Source organism: Egretta garzetta, unplaced genomic scaffold, assembly GCF_000687185.1.
Source record: "Egretta garzetta isolate BGI_Z169 unplaced genomic scaffold, ASM68718v1 scaffold169, whole genome shotgun sequence".
Taxonomy (NCBI): Eukaryota; Metazoa; Chordata; class Aves; order Pelecaniformes; family Ardeidae; genus Egretta; species Egretta garzetta.
Window position 1 is genome coordinate 282895 of NW_009260798.1, and position 16047 is coordinate 298941.

Below are 16047 nucleotides of genomic sequence, written 5' to 3' on the forward strand. Positions count from 1 at the left end.
ATTTTTAAGGGGATTTTGAATGGAATTTGTAAAACTTCACATTGGAAAATGGGTCAGTGGGTTGGCAATTACAGAACTGGGTGACTATTTCTGCCATTGGTCTGGCGTTAAAAGATCATTAAAACTTTGCGTGCCTTAGCCATTTGCAAATGAGAGGAACATTAACCTCTATTTACTAAAAAAACTTTGAGCTACGCAGATGATAATCACAATCCAAGCTTTTCAGTGCACTAACGTGGTTACATTAATGAGGTTTAAAACATGCCAGATATTACTTTTACAAAATTACAGTCAAGAAAATTTCAGTCCCTTCAGATATTGTTTTCAGATTAATTGCTTTAATGAGCCCTCTATAACGTCAGATTGCAGACAATAATGGTGTAATTTCTATTTTAATTAAATTCTGTTTACTATTATGACATACTTGAATCAGTGACTCCAATGTATGCTAAATTCTGCAATGCTTTATTCCCCTCAGAAGTTCCTAAAGCTGAGCTGTTAAACAGAAGCAGAAGACTTCCATTTCAGTACTCCAGTAAAGTTACTGTACCTGTAGTTACGATAGAGATGAATGCCACGGCAACAAAAAAGATAACAAAAATCATTTCTATCCTCATCTGGAACCAGCGCAGCGTTGACAGGTAGAGGAACCAGTTTGCTGTGTGTAGGTTCAGGGCTTTGTGAAATAAGGTCTCAAAATACGGCTGCCGCCCAAAAGCTCTCAGTGTCCACAGCCCTTTTAGGCTTGTAACGAGATGGGTGAATATTGGACTCCGAGCTGTAAAGTGTTTAAATTAGAAAGATCATAAACACTCATAAGCAAATACCCTTTGATGTAACGCAAATACACAGCCCTGTGCTCTAACTCACAGCAGTATAACTATTGTCAGTGTTTAATTTACATATGTCGTTGGACTACATGACCGAAGTAATCCTAGCAGAGGATATACAACAGTCTTTGCATGAAGGGGTTGAAATTCCATTTGGTGTATTGCCAGGAAAGGGTCACATTAGTTCTTCATGGTCAGCATACTGCCTGGGGACGCTCCTGGCCTGCTGTAAGATGCCACAAGAGAAAGCAGCTCATCCCCAGCTAAAATGAATTCTAGCAATTCTGATAAACTTCATCAAGTGAAGTTTTTTTAGCACAGAGTACTTTAATGCTCTGGTTTCCACTGTACTGACATGGTAATTTTAAGCAGATCTTACATAAAAAGCGGTGAGCCAATGCTGGATCCCCGTGAACATCAAAGAAATTTAGATTTAGATCTGAGGAACTTCAAAATTACACTTAAGTAAAAGGGAAGATGATCACCGGTGTTTAAGATTCAGGACTGATTTGCTGAGGATCTGCCAGTTTGTTGTAAAGCCAGGCCACAGTGCCTGATCTGCAAACCCACACTTCAGAATGAGGTTTTGCATTTTATTGGGAATGTGTTAGGCTCTTAATGGGGGGAGAGGAAGGAAAATTATTCAAATAACTTATTCAGAAAAAAGAATTCTTTACAATCAAGATGTATCAATTCTAATTTTTTCTTATAAAGAAACAAACTCATAGGGCACATACCAAGTCTGACCACAATTTTTCAAGTTATGTTTATTCTCAGGAAAACTGTATGTCAGGACTTTATTTGTTTTCAGCTGCAGTGGGGATAAAGCCCAGCTTTAAAAAGATCTTCTCCATTGCTCTTTGGCAGCAGAGCACTCAGTATTGGCTGGATCGGTAACAGCACTGGCTTTAAGAGGTACGTGTTCTGCTCCCAGAGGCAATGGCATCTTGCGAGACAAAAGGCAAAGCAGAGGTGAAAGGGTGAATCACTTCTCAATTGATTTGTTGCAGATTTAGAAGTCTACCAATTTTGCTGCTCCTACCTTCAGATTCCAGTTGTTTCAGCTGCTGAGAAGTGTGGAGGAAGTATGCCCTTAACACAATAAAGGCTGCTATCACAGGCACTGATGCCAGGAAGATGTAGGGTTGTAATATTGAGACTACTGTTATAGCGCCAATCACAATCAGTATTAACTGTAGAATGAAAGAAAAATACTATTGATATAGTAAACTTGTCATTTGATAGACTAGAGGTCGGTGATGAATCTCCTTCCCATGGCAACTATGTATTGTTTCAACAAACACGAAGTGCTAACCTAAGCAGGATTTGCAGCTGAGAACAAACCTCCACGAAAAGATCATGAATAACGGAGACCAGATCCATAACGTGTTAGAATAAGCTGCCATCTTTTCTAATAGATGGAAGAAGTGTTGTCTGTCGTACAACCAGTACTGCAGGCTTCTAAACTATGAAGCCACACAAAACCAGTGGCCGCTAGGCACTCCCTCTCCAGTTAAAATTTTAGCGACAACGCTTGCAATATCTGCAGCCACCTCCCAAACCTAACGGTGCTGTCTCTGTCTTGTCTGGACTAGGTGTGCCAGATTGTCAGGACCCAAGTGCCAGTTTCCAGCAGGTTCTGGGCCAAGCAGTTTTTCCGAGGGTTAGAAGAAGTGGGAAGTTGCCCATCACCCCTTGCTCAAGGGATTACTGTAACCCATATATGAAACTAGCTCTACTACCCGTCCCGATGAGAAGACAGGAAAGAAGTTGTAAGAGGACTTGCGGTATGAAAAATTAGCAGTTTGGGGAGAAAAAAAGATGTTTTAAGGTGACAGATGACTCAAAAGGAAGAAAATCATTCCAGAGTTAATCTGTTTAACCCACAAGAGACTACTACCATTCTCATCAGACCTCATCCTCAGTAGCTCCAGACAGATTTAGTTAAATCAGGCTTTGGCCTTTATTCTAGAAGCACCTTAAGCACTTAGACTGCTTTTGTCTCATACCTAAATCTAATGAAAATCGGGTATATCAGTGTACACAGAATAGCAAAGCTCTTCTTTCTGTCAGGATGTTACCTTTCACACTGAACAACTACTTCAAACTTATCAGCCTAAAGCAACTGCAAACAGACAGTTTGGACAAAATGATGAACATCGCATTGAAACATCACTGCAAATAACCAGTCAGCAAAGAAATAGATGGAAAGCAAAATTAATTTCACATATAGGAAGAAACCTGCAGTTACTGCTTTTGCTATAACATCCACATAAATTCAAGGAAGGATTTAAATTCCCAGTACTCCAAGTCAGAGGTCTTTCACGGACAGGTAAGCATGTGCCAGGTTTCCTATCCTTTGTTTTCATCAGAAATCTGAGCAGTGGAATAGCAGCATCAAAGTTTATGAAAAAAAATTACTGTAACAGCTGAACTAGTTAAAGATTTCTTACACCGTTCTCCTCCTTTCTCTTAAAAGAATGGTGGCACACGTGGGTTATGCTTGTGCAGGCTGCATAGCGCTGGTCTGTAGCGATCTAAGAATGGATTTGTGTTTACTCATTTCAAACTGCAGAATTCAGTACCTCTTGTATCTCCAATTGTTAAGAAGCAAATGAGCTGTTCAATTGATATTGAGCCAAGTAATACAGCTCCCACATTACTTGAGATTACACAGTGACTGTTTTAAATCCTTTTTCCATAATTTACTCAAATTTTGCAAAGGCCACCACAATACCATATTGTTCTCACTGCTGGTCCAACAGTTACTTCGTTAAAGAGCTGAATACGAAAATTTGTGTTATCTCATAAACTCCAAACACAACATAAGTGTCAAACAGATGACACCTTCTGTAAAAAGTCAGCAGCAAAAATGAACATACAAGCCAGCTACGTTGGCATATGCTCGAGGAATGGTGGCAGAGGGCTGATGCAGCCCAGTTAAGAGCCACAGTGCTGCGCTGTGGTGACCCCAGGTGCTGAGCCTTCAGGCCTGGGGCAGAGGCCAGATGGGGACACACGTTCCAGTGCTTCCTCTGTGACGCTAGTTTGGAAAATGCAGCTGGCGGTGGAGACAGCAATTCAGCAAGGGTTCGGGGTGGCGATGACTGCAGCAGCCAATCTGGTTTACGAATGGGGGTTTATCATTTAGGGAAAACCAGACATGACCATAGGTATAAATGTCCAATGAGTTCACTATGACCTTTTGAGTGGGACTATATTAAGCCCTAGGGATGAGCATGTCACATGAAGGATCTCCAAAGAATTATGATCCCATTTTAAGCACTGGTAGAAGACTGAGATAGATGTTAAAACTAGTGGCAATGCTGCTGCCATCATTAGCTGGCTACAATTCATACCCAAGATGTACACAAGCAGGTCAGATGGCTGTTAGAGAAAACATCACAGCTACTATCTCTTGTTGTTGATGTAAAGGTTAATACTGCTTCTTCTTTTATGGGCAACCGGCTATATCCCAGCGAATGGAGAGCAACCCTGACCTCCTTCCTCCTGTAGCCTCACTCATCCTGGATGAAAAGCCCTGCTCCCTAAAAATGAAGGTCCCCTGATATGTCTAATACCTATAAAAGTCCTAAGAAAATCTGCCATGACATCCACAGCTGCAACAGAGAAGGAGGTAGTGTCCCTAGACAAGGAGTTAGCTCTTTCTCATAGAAGAGGGAATAAGAACCAGCTCTAAAATTTTGCATCAAATTCTTGGGAAAAGCTCAAAAGGAGGCTGAACTTATGCAAACATGAAGGCTAGCAGAGACCAAGTCTCTGTCTCCACAAGACTTGGATTTAGGCATCCCAGTACATTTAAAACCTAACCTTTTTTGCAGATCTCTGCACCTGGGAAGGGGTTAGAGAGGTCCCAGGCCCTAGGTCCAGAGGGCCCTTTCAACTTCAACCATTCTCTGACTCTGCAATAATCAGCACAGAAGGAGAAAGTCATGCGTCTAACTTCTCTGTATCTTTCAGATGAATCTGACTTTGTCCATTAGCAGAGTCTATGGAAGCCTGAAGCTGCCAAATAAGTTTGAATCTATGGAGGACCAGAAGAAACGTCATATGAAGGGATGACTGGTAAAAAGCACTCAAGACAGCAGGTAGGTTCAATGACCTTCACCAGAAGAAAGCTTATCATGCATGTCCAGGAGCTTCTACAATTGAGACTGAGGAGACAGAGGTGAACGTATGGGACATTAGAGTGTAGGTCAGCCTCCGAAAGGCTTCAGAACAGAAAAGCCAAATCTAGGTATTTTCCTTATCCTTGAAAACATGAAAAACTGGACAATTTCTTGCAGAGAGTTTAAACATAGAGACAGATTAATTAAAATAATTTTGGAATAACATCTCCATGGCAGATCCAAAATATCAGAAACAAAATGGCCACGCCAGAAAAGACAGTAGTGAATCCTGATCACACTGAAGATGACATCAATGATTCAGAGAAGGTCTCAATGTCCATGTTTACTCATTCAGCAGATATTCATGACATCAGCAAGATGTGAAGTAGAGCTGTAATGTCCTTGAACCTCTTCACGTGGAGCTGCACTAGCCTCTCTAAAGTCAGGAGCCACAGTTATCAATTACTAACAAAGGTGTAGAGAAAGAGACTCAGTTTTGATCAGACTGACATGTTGGTAGGGACTGTAAAGCAGAGAAAACTCACAGACGGAGATCGGCAATCTGTGCAGCAGAGTGTTTGGGCTGATTAAGTCGGGCCTGCGTATCTTCTAAAGGTAGAGAGGAACAGCAGGGCCAGGGAAGCTTTTCCTTATATTTTTTAAATGTTCTGGGAACAAGGTCTACCTGAGGAAAAGATGGCTTTGCAGCATTAGCAGTGGGACACTAATGAGGGGTACTGGGATCCACACAGAGCCACAAAGTCTCAGGATAGGCAGGATGGGGAGCAAACAAAGGCATCCTCCTTGAGATGCACTGGAATTGTTTCTATGTTATCTCTTCAATGTTCTCTTCAGTGTGGATGAAGTGGAAGGTCATTTAAAACTCAAGATTTTGCAATGCATGGAGTTTCCCAGGAGGTACGCTGGAAACAAGCCTTTCCAACCAAAAATTAAAAAGTTTGCAATTTTACAACTCTTAGGGATGTAAAATTCCTCCAAGCAGTAGAGTCATCTAAAGCTGTCCTCCGCCACAAACAGATATCCAGTGCCTGACAGACTCAACTTAGATCCCAGAGACTCAGGGGAAGCCATAAAGATGTGAAGGATGAAAGACATAATTAGGCAGTCAAACTTGTGAAGGGATAAGAAAAAAGAGCAGAACTGACCAACTGAGAGTTGAAAGCACATCACCATGGATAAAGCTGCCTAATAAGGCAGGCCTGGAAGAGTTTCCACAGAATATAAAAAAACAGAAAATACAAGAATATAGTCAACAAAAGCGAAGAAGGAAATTAAGGGCAATGCTAGCAAACTGGAAACAAAAGAGGCTAAGGAGGTAAAGTCATGAAAATGACTGAATGCAATCAAAGGATAGCATGAACAAAATATTAATCTTGAGCCAAGATAACTGAAAGAAACTAAGGAATGCCCTTTACACCTTTGAAGTTGAGGTCTAAAGGGCAAAATTGTTCCTGAGCCTCAGTACTAAAAGTGGTTTGCACAAACTGTAGAAGTACACATATATGTGAGTACTTAAAAAAGAAGCAATGAAGTTGACTTAGAAGATAAGCAGCTATGCAAACAGATACACAGACTGAAAAAAAGGAAGAGGGATTTAATTCCAGTTGTATCTTTTAACTAATATGATTTCTTTTGCATGATGTACGACTGAAAATTTGCAGTGCTATGAGACAGCAAAATTTAGAACATTTATTCTACAAACCTGAATGAAGTCAAATACTGTAAGTGGAAGTAAGTCATCCAGTACTGCCGTATCTTTTGAGAATCTGTTAAGCATACCACCTATGGATTAAGAAAAAAAAAGAAGTCAAAGATTTTAACACCTCAAAAATCCTACATTTATTACTTTAACAAAAAGAACAACTTTTTCTGAATACAAAATACTAAGAACAAGCACAAGATTTTTTTCTAGTACAAGCAATTCCCTTTCAACTTAGTGGAGCTACAGCTTCTTTCTCCAGGGAGAAATTTGGCTCCACAACTTCAGTTTCAGCTCTTGGAATCTCAGAAAAAAACCAGGAAAATGTAATAAAACCAAAGAAACATAATTAAACAGGACAGAAGCAGAGGCACAGGGCATAAGGTCTGTACCCCCTGTACCTCTGCTGATACACAGGTAATTTGCACATCAGCATTTGTATGAGTTTGTACACCAGTTTCTTAGCTTCTGAGCAGAATTACTGTATTTATCACCAGGTAACAACAGAATTAAGAATGTAATGGGAAAATGAAGGAGGAACCCTATGTTGTATTGTCATTTACCAGTGCCTCCTGTAATCTAGTACGCACCAGTAAGAAGGGTATGGGATAGGAATTTCATGTACAGCGGGAGATGGAACTTGTTGCACCAGTTATATAATGAACTCAGTATCAACTCCAGAGCCAAATTTGAACACGCATACCATTATTCACACCAACTGATGTTTTATGCCATTTTAGTAGGACTGCTCATGAAATAAAGCACTATTTATCATCCACACCTGACTCCTTGTCACTCACCACATAGCTGACTATATCTTTTTATTGCAGTTTTAGACAAAGTCTATTCATTAGAAGTTATTCTGGTTTTATTGCCTCAAGCAGGTAACAGTTAATTTTCTCCAACTTACAGGGTGATATTTCAGAATCAGAATTGACAACTGAAACTTGAAGTGCAATCATGGTTCATTAAAAGATTCACAAATTACTTTACGTGGCAAACTTTTAATATTCAGCTTGACCGAAAATGTAAAAGGAAAGCAATAGTATCCTTTAGCAGAATGAAAACTGTTTAATTGAAATGGAACCCATACATGAGTCAATCAGCTCCCATCTCAGTTACCTGCTTTCCAAGAGTTGAATGTCGACACAGGTGCATGAAGAACTGCATGTACCATCTTTTGATGAAGAGTTTTAGACACTGTTATGAGCGTGTGCACAAGGGGCAAACCTCTGAAGACTCCCATAGCCAGCAGGGTATCTGCCACTCCCACGTAGATATAAATGATGTAGTAGGAGCTAGTGCCAGTGACAATCACGGGAGGTTTGTCAGAGGTACTGTTTTCTGACTGTGTTGTATCTTCTTTCAAAGCTGTCCTGTATGATGAAAATTAAAAATAAATGCATTACTGGAAATTGTGGGGTTTTTTCTCTTTTATTTGCTCTACTAAACAAATAGTACCACAATGTTAATCTGTTTAAAACCTATGTTAATGGTTAGCTATATATATTTCCAGTCATTTTTTAAATCGTCCTGTATGTCCGAAATATAAATTATGAACTAATCCATGCTCCACTAAGGCAAAATTACTCTGTGTATTCAGTGGTCAAGGCAATAAATGACTTATTTATCTCGTCAGATACCTTTGGTGATTCAGGTGCCTATCGGCATTTTATAGTAATTTCTGATATCAGTTGCAATTGTGCAATGAAGGGGTTTTACCAAGTTGGAAATTAAGCCATTGGTACGTAGCCATGATCCCTCCAACAGTTTTCTCCAAACTGCTGTGAAAATGTAGTGCTTTGATAGTCTCTTGCAAATCTACTCCCAGTTTAATCCCGGACAAAACCAGCTTAATCAAGGAAAACGCATCCACTTCTTTTAACCAGAGAAAAATAGTTTAAGTGTTGAAAAAGTGAATTATGGAAGTAAAACGCTTCAGGTGTACTATAAAAATAAAGGCCTCAGTGACCTATTGTAAGGGGACATCAACATAAATCCCTCCTCCTCCAAATCAGACCTAAGTCGCCATACGCTTTCTATACTCAAGCATACAGACTTAGCACTGCAGGACTAAAACAGGGATCAAAAGCATTAACCCAGGAAAAGCCATTTTGCTGCTCAGTGTGTTTCAACCTTCATCTGCCTGACCCTGCAACTTCTGTGAATTTTTCATAGGTGAGCAGAGGAAATTGTACAAATGGGGTCTTACAGAAACAGCTCCCTTAAAATGTTCCTGAGGAAATGCCTCACCTGGCACCTCTGAAAGACAGCGGTGAACCACCGTGTATTCAGGATAATCAAGTCCATGCATCTCTAGAGTGAGCTGACCCAGGAAAATTTTGCACGTGTCGTTATGTGCTCAGTAACAAGGCACAAACCATTTGATTGTTAGCACTTAAAGAAGTACCAGCTTAAGATACCACCTACATGAGGTATTTACATCATCCATCTATGAATTCTATATCACTGAATATAAGCTAGTGCCTATTCATATAGACTTCTGGCAGAATTTATCAATTACTTATACCAAAATCAATATAAAGGAGACCCAGTCTCTCCATAAATGATCACCACTACTTACGTAAGAAACCATAACCCAGCAAGAGAAGCAGCTACCTGTGACCAAAGAAAACAGAGTCAATTTTTTGTCTTGTCACATCATGTGCTTTTTCTTACTTATCTTCTTTCACTGACTTTATAATTGTTTGTAGAGACAGCATTATAAATGGATGGAAGCCAAACTTCCCTGAAGCAAAAACCTTGTCATATCTGCTCCTCTTTCCACAGAAACCATTTAGTGCATCCCACCAGGAAAGCTACATTTAGACTTATATTACATTCTTTTATTGTTTTTTACCATACTATTAACAAAGGCTTGCTAATGCACTCCTAATGACAAGGAACATTCACTGTATGCTTTAACATGTTTTAAGTTTTAAAGATTAATATTTCTTGATGGCCCTAAAAGAGTAAGTCTCTCAATATCTTCAAAAGCGGCTATTCAAGTACAAATGTCAAACCTTTAACATTGTTATTTTTGCATTGTTTTTCTTGCTAGCTGATACCTACAGTTGATGTATCTATTTGTCTGATATTGCTTGGCAGTTAGATTTACATAATTCTGCTTGGGACCTACAATACAAAACAACCCATACTAAATCTAAAATAGCATCTCTAGCATTTCCACTATAGTCCCATCCAGCTCTGAAGGGTGTTGAAAGTCCACTTTCAATTTACTTGTCGCTATTCTCTCAGTTCAGCACTTGGATGTTCTTATAGAATCATAGAATCATAGAATGGTTTGGGTTGGAAGGGACCCCTAGAGGTCATCTAGTCCAACCCCCCTGCAGGAGCAGGGACACCGCTAACCAGATCAGGTTGCTCAGAGCCCCGTCCAACCTGGCCTTGAATGTTTCCAGGGATGGGGCCTCCACTACCTCTCTGGGCAACCCGTTCCAGTGTTTCACCACCCTCATTGTTAAGAATTTCTTCCTTATATCTAGTTCTTCACTAGCCTCTCTTCGTTGTTGAAGGTCAGAAGGATACAAAGTGTTAACACAGGCCACATAACCACTTGGCACGGTATTTTATCTCATGCACAGAGATTTGATAAAGGTTATATAGTCTGTGCTATGACTCAATATCTTCCAGCCCATTAATTTATCAATAGGCTTTGATTTAAGCAACAGTCACGCTGGAAAGTTTAACTTAAATGGATACATTCTTTGTCATAAGGTTTGCTCTTTAATTAGTTGAGGCTTTTGACTTATTTAAAAAGGTTTTAGTCTAATTTAAAAGCAAAAATTTGTAATCAAGATTAGAAATGTACTCTGAATATATGGGGATAAATCTGATAAACCTCAAAGTTGAAATTTCCTTTTCCCCTACAACCCACGTTCAGCTTTGCTGTAGTAGGTTTACACAGCCATTTTCCACTACCATGAAAATAAAAATTACATGATAAAAAGTGCTACACATCTAAATACTGTTGTGCTTTTGGAAGTGTTTTAAAATTTGGGACCTCAAACTTGATCTAAGCTCCAGGCTTTATTCCTGGTCTAAGCTCCAGGCTTTATTTCTGGTCCAAAAGAACTAATTTAAATCACCTGCAACATAACATTAATGTAAATTCAGGATACCATCAATTGTATCCTTCTCCAGGTTTGATGACACTGGAAATTTGAATGCCACCACAGAACTGCTAAAAACATTTCACTGACACAATCAGCCAGAAACTAGTCCTATATTCCTAATGGATTCTTCTCTTCTTTCAGCTCATGTTGAAAAATGCCAAGAGAAATCGGTACCATATTTTTAAATTGGCAGATGAATATAATCTCAATCTCCCAGTCTTCTCTCTGAAACACGTTCCTTCCCTCAGAAAAACACTTGATTTAGGATACTAATTGCAAAAGAAGATGCTATGAGATGCTGTATATATGCTAAAAGTCTTTCCTAAACTGGGAGACAAGACAAAAAGCAGGCAATTTCTGTTGCAAGAAAAATAGTCAGACTTGCATGATGAGGCAGATGGGCTTCAGCACTTTTTCTGACAGTTTTCCACTGTGCATGTTGCAGGAACACCCCATCCATCTTTACATGCCCTCACAGGCATTCAGCTCTCTGCCTTACCACTCTTCTTTCACTAGGAGCAAAGCTACTAACTCATTTTTGAAAGCAATTTGCCAGAATTTATGTATGTGCTCATTAAAAAAAATCTAGTAATTATTATTGTTAACTCCGCAAAGCTCTACCAAGATAGCTTTTAATGGAAAATGGAAGATTATTCACCTATGAACAAAAGACCTGCATGGGGCAACAATTCTTCTTTATGGTACCACGCAGCAGAAAATACCTGAGATAATTTGAGAAGGTGGGTCTGCTGCTGCCACTGTGGACTAATCACTACCTTTAGTGAGAAATGCTCATCTAAACAATAGGAAAGTCATTGCGGTATCATTTAACAGCAGCTGCCAATAACCGATACATACATGAGCTAATGTCTTGATGCTTCATACATTTATCCTTTTATCACAAACACAGTTTGAACAAACATCATTTGTAGTAACGTGACATCAAGTGCAGATTTTCTTACCTCAATTAAGAAGACAGTCACGCACAAAATTAAAACAAAAATCAAGTTTTTGTGGATGGTAACGTATCTGAAATAGGTATTCCATGTGGTAACAGTACCCATGCTTTCAGCATCATCAGTAAAGCATTCCTGTCAACGAATTGGTAAGACCATAGTCAAAATTATAATAATATCTATATATGAGAATTCCTGACATGTAAATGCTGTCATTCTTCCTGCTACCTCACTCCAAATAGTTGAACTGCAGCATTCAAATTGGTTGATAATGGCTGGAGCAAAAAGTACTGCCTGGTTGAGTTATCTTTGATATAAGAACACAGTTTAGACATGATTTGAAATTTTCAGGCAACACTGAAAGAAACAACCAATATTTGTCCAGCACTACTTCAATCCCAGAAATAGCTAATCAAAAGCTATTTTATTTCAGTTGAGATTATTATTGTGCTGTTAGAGTAAATTTGTAAATACTTGGGGGGGCGGGGAGGGAAGGGGGATGTCTCATGAGATCAATAAAACAAAAGAAAAAATGGGCAGTGCTTCAGAAAATTATGAGTTTGAGTTTAAATATTTCTTGTAGACCTTTTTCCACCAAGGAAATTACTTTAGAAAATTTTCCTATCCTGTGAAAATCAGCTGTCAGTTTTGAAAATGAAAGGAGTCCATCATGACCTTTTCATAGTCATTAGAAAAAAGGAATTTTGGTCCAGTTCTTGGTATAAAATTCAACCTTAATTGCATAATTCCCAGCACATCCATAAAAACAGAGTAAAATCCAGCTTACTCCTCTGTTCATTGTCTGTATCAGATCATAAGAGCTAAGCAGCCTGACAAATTTGTCAAATGTGATCAAATTCCAGTTTTAAAAACTGTGCTAGTACTGCAGATATATTTTATTCTTTCCATGACCCTTAAAGTTTCAAACATCAATTTTACATAAATGTTTTAAAACAATGTTTTTTGATGTTATGGTTTCAAATTTTATTTTAGCGTAAGTAATCTTAAAGGTAGATTAAAGTGCAGGAGATTAAAATTCTGTATCGAAATCCTCTACAGGTGGTATTCAAAAACTATAAAAAAATCACGCAAAATAAATTTTCAAGGATTTCAAGGTGATATTTAAATTAAAAAAAATTTACAGATATTCCAGTAAGATATTCCACAGAGAAGTACTGCATTAAGAAAGACATAGTCAAGTAGAAAAATATATAAGGAGCATATTGCACTAAACTATCACCATATCAAAACCAAGATGAATGTAAATCCACACACACCTTCAGATCCTCTTCATTGATTTCATCAGTTATGTCCAAGACACTGTCTCGAGACAAGCGCCTGGTGTAGATATCTATCTCAGAAGACAGGTTTGCCTGAGGCACCATAGACATTTTCCGAAACGTTGTACTTCCCTTTTTGGAAAAGTTTGGTCCGTAGTTCACAGAGGTGCCTGTCATCAGGTTTAACACAGATTGTCTCCTCCGACCTTGCAGCATATGGTCAGTGTTTAGCATGGTACTCCGAAGCAGACCGACATCTCCCTGTTCCAAGTCAGGTACCAGCGAGAGCCTCCTTTCTGGTGGGTCGTTGTGGCCATCTTCTATCCCATTGACCTGCATCCCGTTCCTTTGCACTACTGAGAACTTCCTACTTGCATTAAGGGGGTTAATAATTACGGAGTTCTTCCTTTTGTCATTAAAATCTGATGTTTGTTTAAAAGATTGCTTCTTTATTTCGTTTCGTGATCCCATACCTTCTCCTTCAATGGAAAATCGTCGGAGAGTCTCGGTTAGAATTGAATTTCTTCTCTCTGCACTGAACTGATCAAAAGAATCAAATCCCATCAGCTCTGAGCTGAAGTCTGGCCGTTGACCCTGCAGTTCAGAAAATGTTCCATAGAAATAGCAGCTCCCCTCATGTAAAATTAATATTTTGTCAGCAATCTTTAAGTGTTCCAGTTTTGAAGTAACCAAGATCCTAGTTTTATTCGCCATCAACTTGCACACACAGCTATAAAAGATGAAAGTGTTAAAAATTAGATTCTTTTCTTCATGATTAAATATTGCTTTTATCCCTTTCACTTTCAATCCATTTGCTTTTACCTGCCCCCCTCCCAGTATGGGCAGTCTTGGGTGCTCCCTCAAGCTACAAAGGAGGTGGTAAGGCTGCGATGTGTAAAGGGTGAGAACTTTATTGCAGGAACCAAAAAAGGGGGGAAAATTTAATCATTTTCAGGTCAATCCAAAAAGCACAGTTCAACATGAAAATGAAATATTTCTTTTCATCTTAGGGTTACTTAGATCTTTTGCTACCAAACTTAAAAGTATTAGCTCAATTTCAAAACTTCAAACTTATGGTGACTGAAAAGCTCATGGATGGCAGTGTGTGTCCTTACTGCTTTGAGCTACACCATAGAGGACAAACCAGAGGTCTCTGACTTTGGCCACCATGCTGCCAACCTCTTGGCCAGTGGGCACTTTCAGGTCACCAGTCTTTCAGTGACAAGAAATACAAGGCAAAATATAGCTTTTTGTAAAAATTTATACTTACAAAGCAGGTGTTTTAAAATTAAAACCTTTCTGGTACACAGACACACCAGATACAAAGCCATGCACTCTGGGAGTAAGAGATTATAGCAGGCTCAATACGTTGAGATGGAAGAGGAAGCAGTAATGCTCACACCTGGCCCAGGCTTGTCCCCAGCAGAGTACACTGTCCTACTGCTAACAGAAAATACTTGGTCATGAGAATCCCTAAAAATAAACGTCCCCAAATGATATAATTTAGATCCCTTCGGTATTTTTGTGCCGTTACTAAATTTCTGTTCTTGGTTTTACTTTGTGCTGCTTGGTGTGATTCTTAAATACAATCTATCAAAATATATGGTACCTTTCAAATATCTCTTTTTCTGTAAAGATGTCTAAATGTCCAAAAGGAGAATCCAAGAGATACAAATCAGCATCTTTGTACACTGCTCTGAACAGAGAAAATGGAAATGACATTAGCTTTCACAAGTCTTATAAATTTACATAAATATAATTTTAAAAGAATGCCTTTACAGTTTTGTCTCAAAAACTTGTAATTGATAGACTTTCTACAGCATCAATATGGAGCTGAAGTTCAACGTTAAATGTGTTCAGGACATGAAAAACTCTTTGTAGCATTAGGACCTCAATCTGTATGTGCTTGGACATGGCTCACTGAGACCTAAACTTGTGGTTAAGAGGTTTGGTTTTTTTAAATCAATTTCAACAGAAGTTCAAAAAGGCCCCTTGCCTTCCTCTGTGAGTATGAAAATCATTATGTGATATGAATCAGAGTATAATTAGTTAAGAAAATTGGGACAGCTGCATTTCGGTGCCCTTTAAAGTACTCTAAAAATCAGTTTTAAAATCATTATGTTAAACAATGTGAAAATACTTAACCACCAGGAGAAAGAGCCCTCAATAATAGTATATTATGTTAATAAACCAAGCAACTTGTATTGTAAAATACAAGAAAATTGTAAAATCCTCTGTCACAATGGATTTCACTGACCATATGTTATGATGTAGTGGCTGCACAACAACAAATAGTTCATACTGTTCTTGGCACTTACATCAACAAAAAGTTTGCAGTTTTTTTTCCTGGAAAATGGTAGCAACTCAGATGATTGTTTTAATTTGTATGTTGTAGTATATATATGCTTGTATAGTAGCTATACATGACTGGCTTTAGGGTACCGGGCCAGTGGCATGCACCAAACCTAGGGTACACCATGTTTTTTTCCCTTGGTCCTTTCTTTCCCCTTGTTGTAGCTGCAAGCACTGACAGTGCTCTCCAAGAAGGATGAATTCAGCAATCTCCATCTGCTTCTCGTGATGGCTGGTTGATGGCACTTCCAGCAGGGATTCTTGTTTCACAGGACTTTGCACAGAGTACACCAGACTCGTGTATGCAGTCACTTCAAGCAAATAATGTCCAGCTTATTGCCAGCGCAGATGGGTACAACCCTGGGGCTGTAATCCTAAATTTTCTCCTCTAGCTTTCTCAGACCTTCATCTGCCACCCACACCTCAACACCTGCACACCTCGCTGTATGCCGAGCTCAGACCGGAGCCCAGACAACATGTAAAGCAGATACAACCACTGCATTTGGGACATTTAATTGTTTTAAAAACAGTAATTATATAGCTGACAATAAATCTATTATATCAGTTCTGTGACCCTCCAGTGAATGAGCTGTGACCATATGAAAAGTGACAGACATGATCATTCATAGAATCTGGGAAATAC

At 39.0% G+C, this 16047-nt stretch overlaps 1 protein-coding gene across 1 annotated transcript in view; it reads right to left on the reverse strand.

Moving 5' to 3' along the window:
* CFTR (CF transmembrane conductance regulator) overlaps positions 1-16047 on the reverse strand; it is an 81185-nt gene that overhangs the window by 28544 nt on the left and 36594 nt on the right. The window contains exons 13-20 of the mRNA XM_035902191.1: positions 14662-14748; positions 13050-13782; positions 11779-11907; positions 9265-9299; positions 7803-8056; positions 6684-6763; positions 1873-2023; positions 551-778 (exon numbers count right to left, since the gene is read on the reverse strand). Coding sequence (XP_035758084.1) covers positions 551-778; positions 1873-2023; positions 6684-6763; positions 7803-8056; positions 9265-9299; positions 11779-11907; positions 13050-13782; positions 14662-14748 — 1697 coding nt within the window. The remainder of the gene's footprint in view (positions 1-550; positions 779-1872; positions 2024-6683; positions 6764-7802; positions 8057-9264; positions 9300-11778; positions 11908-13049; positions 13783-14661; positions 14749-16047) is intronic.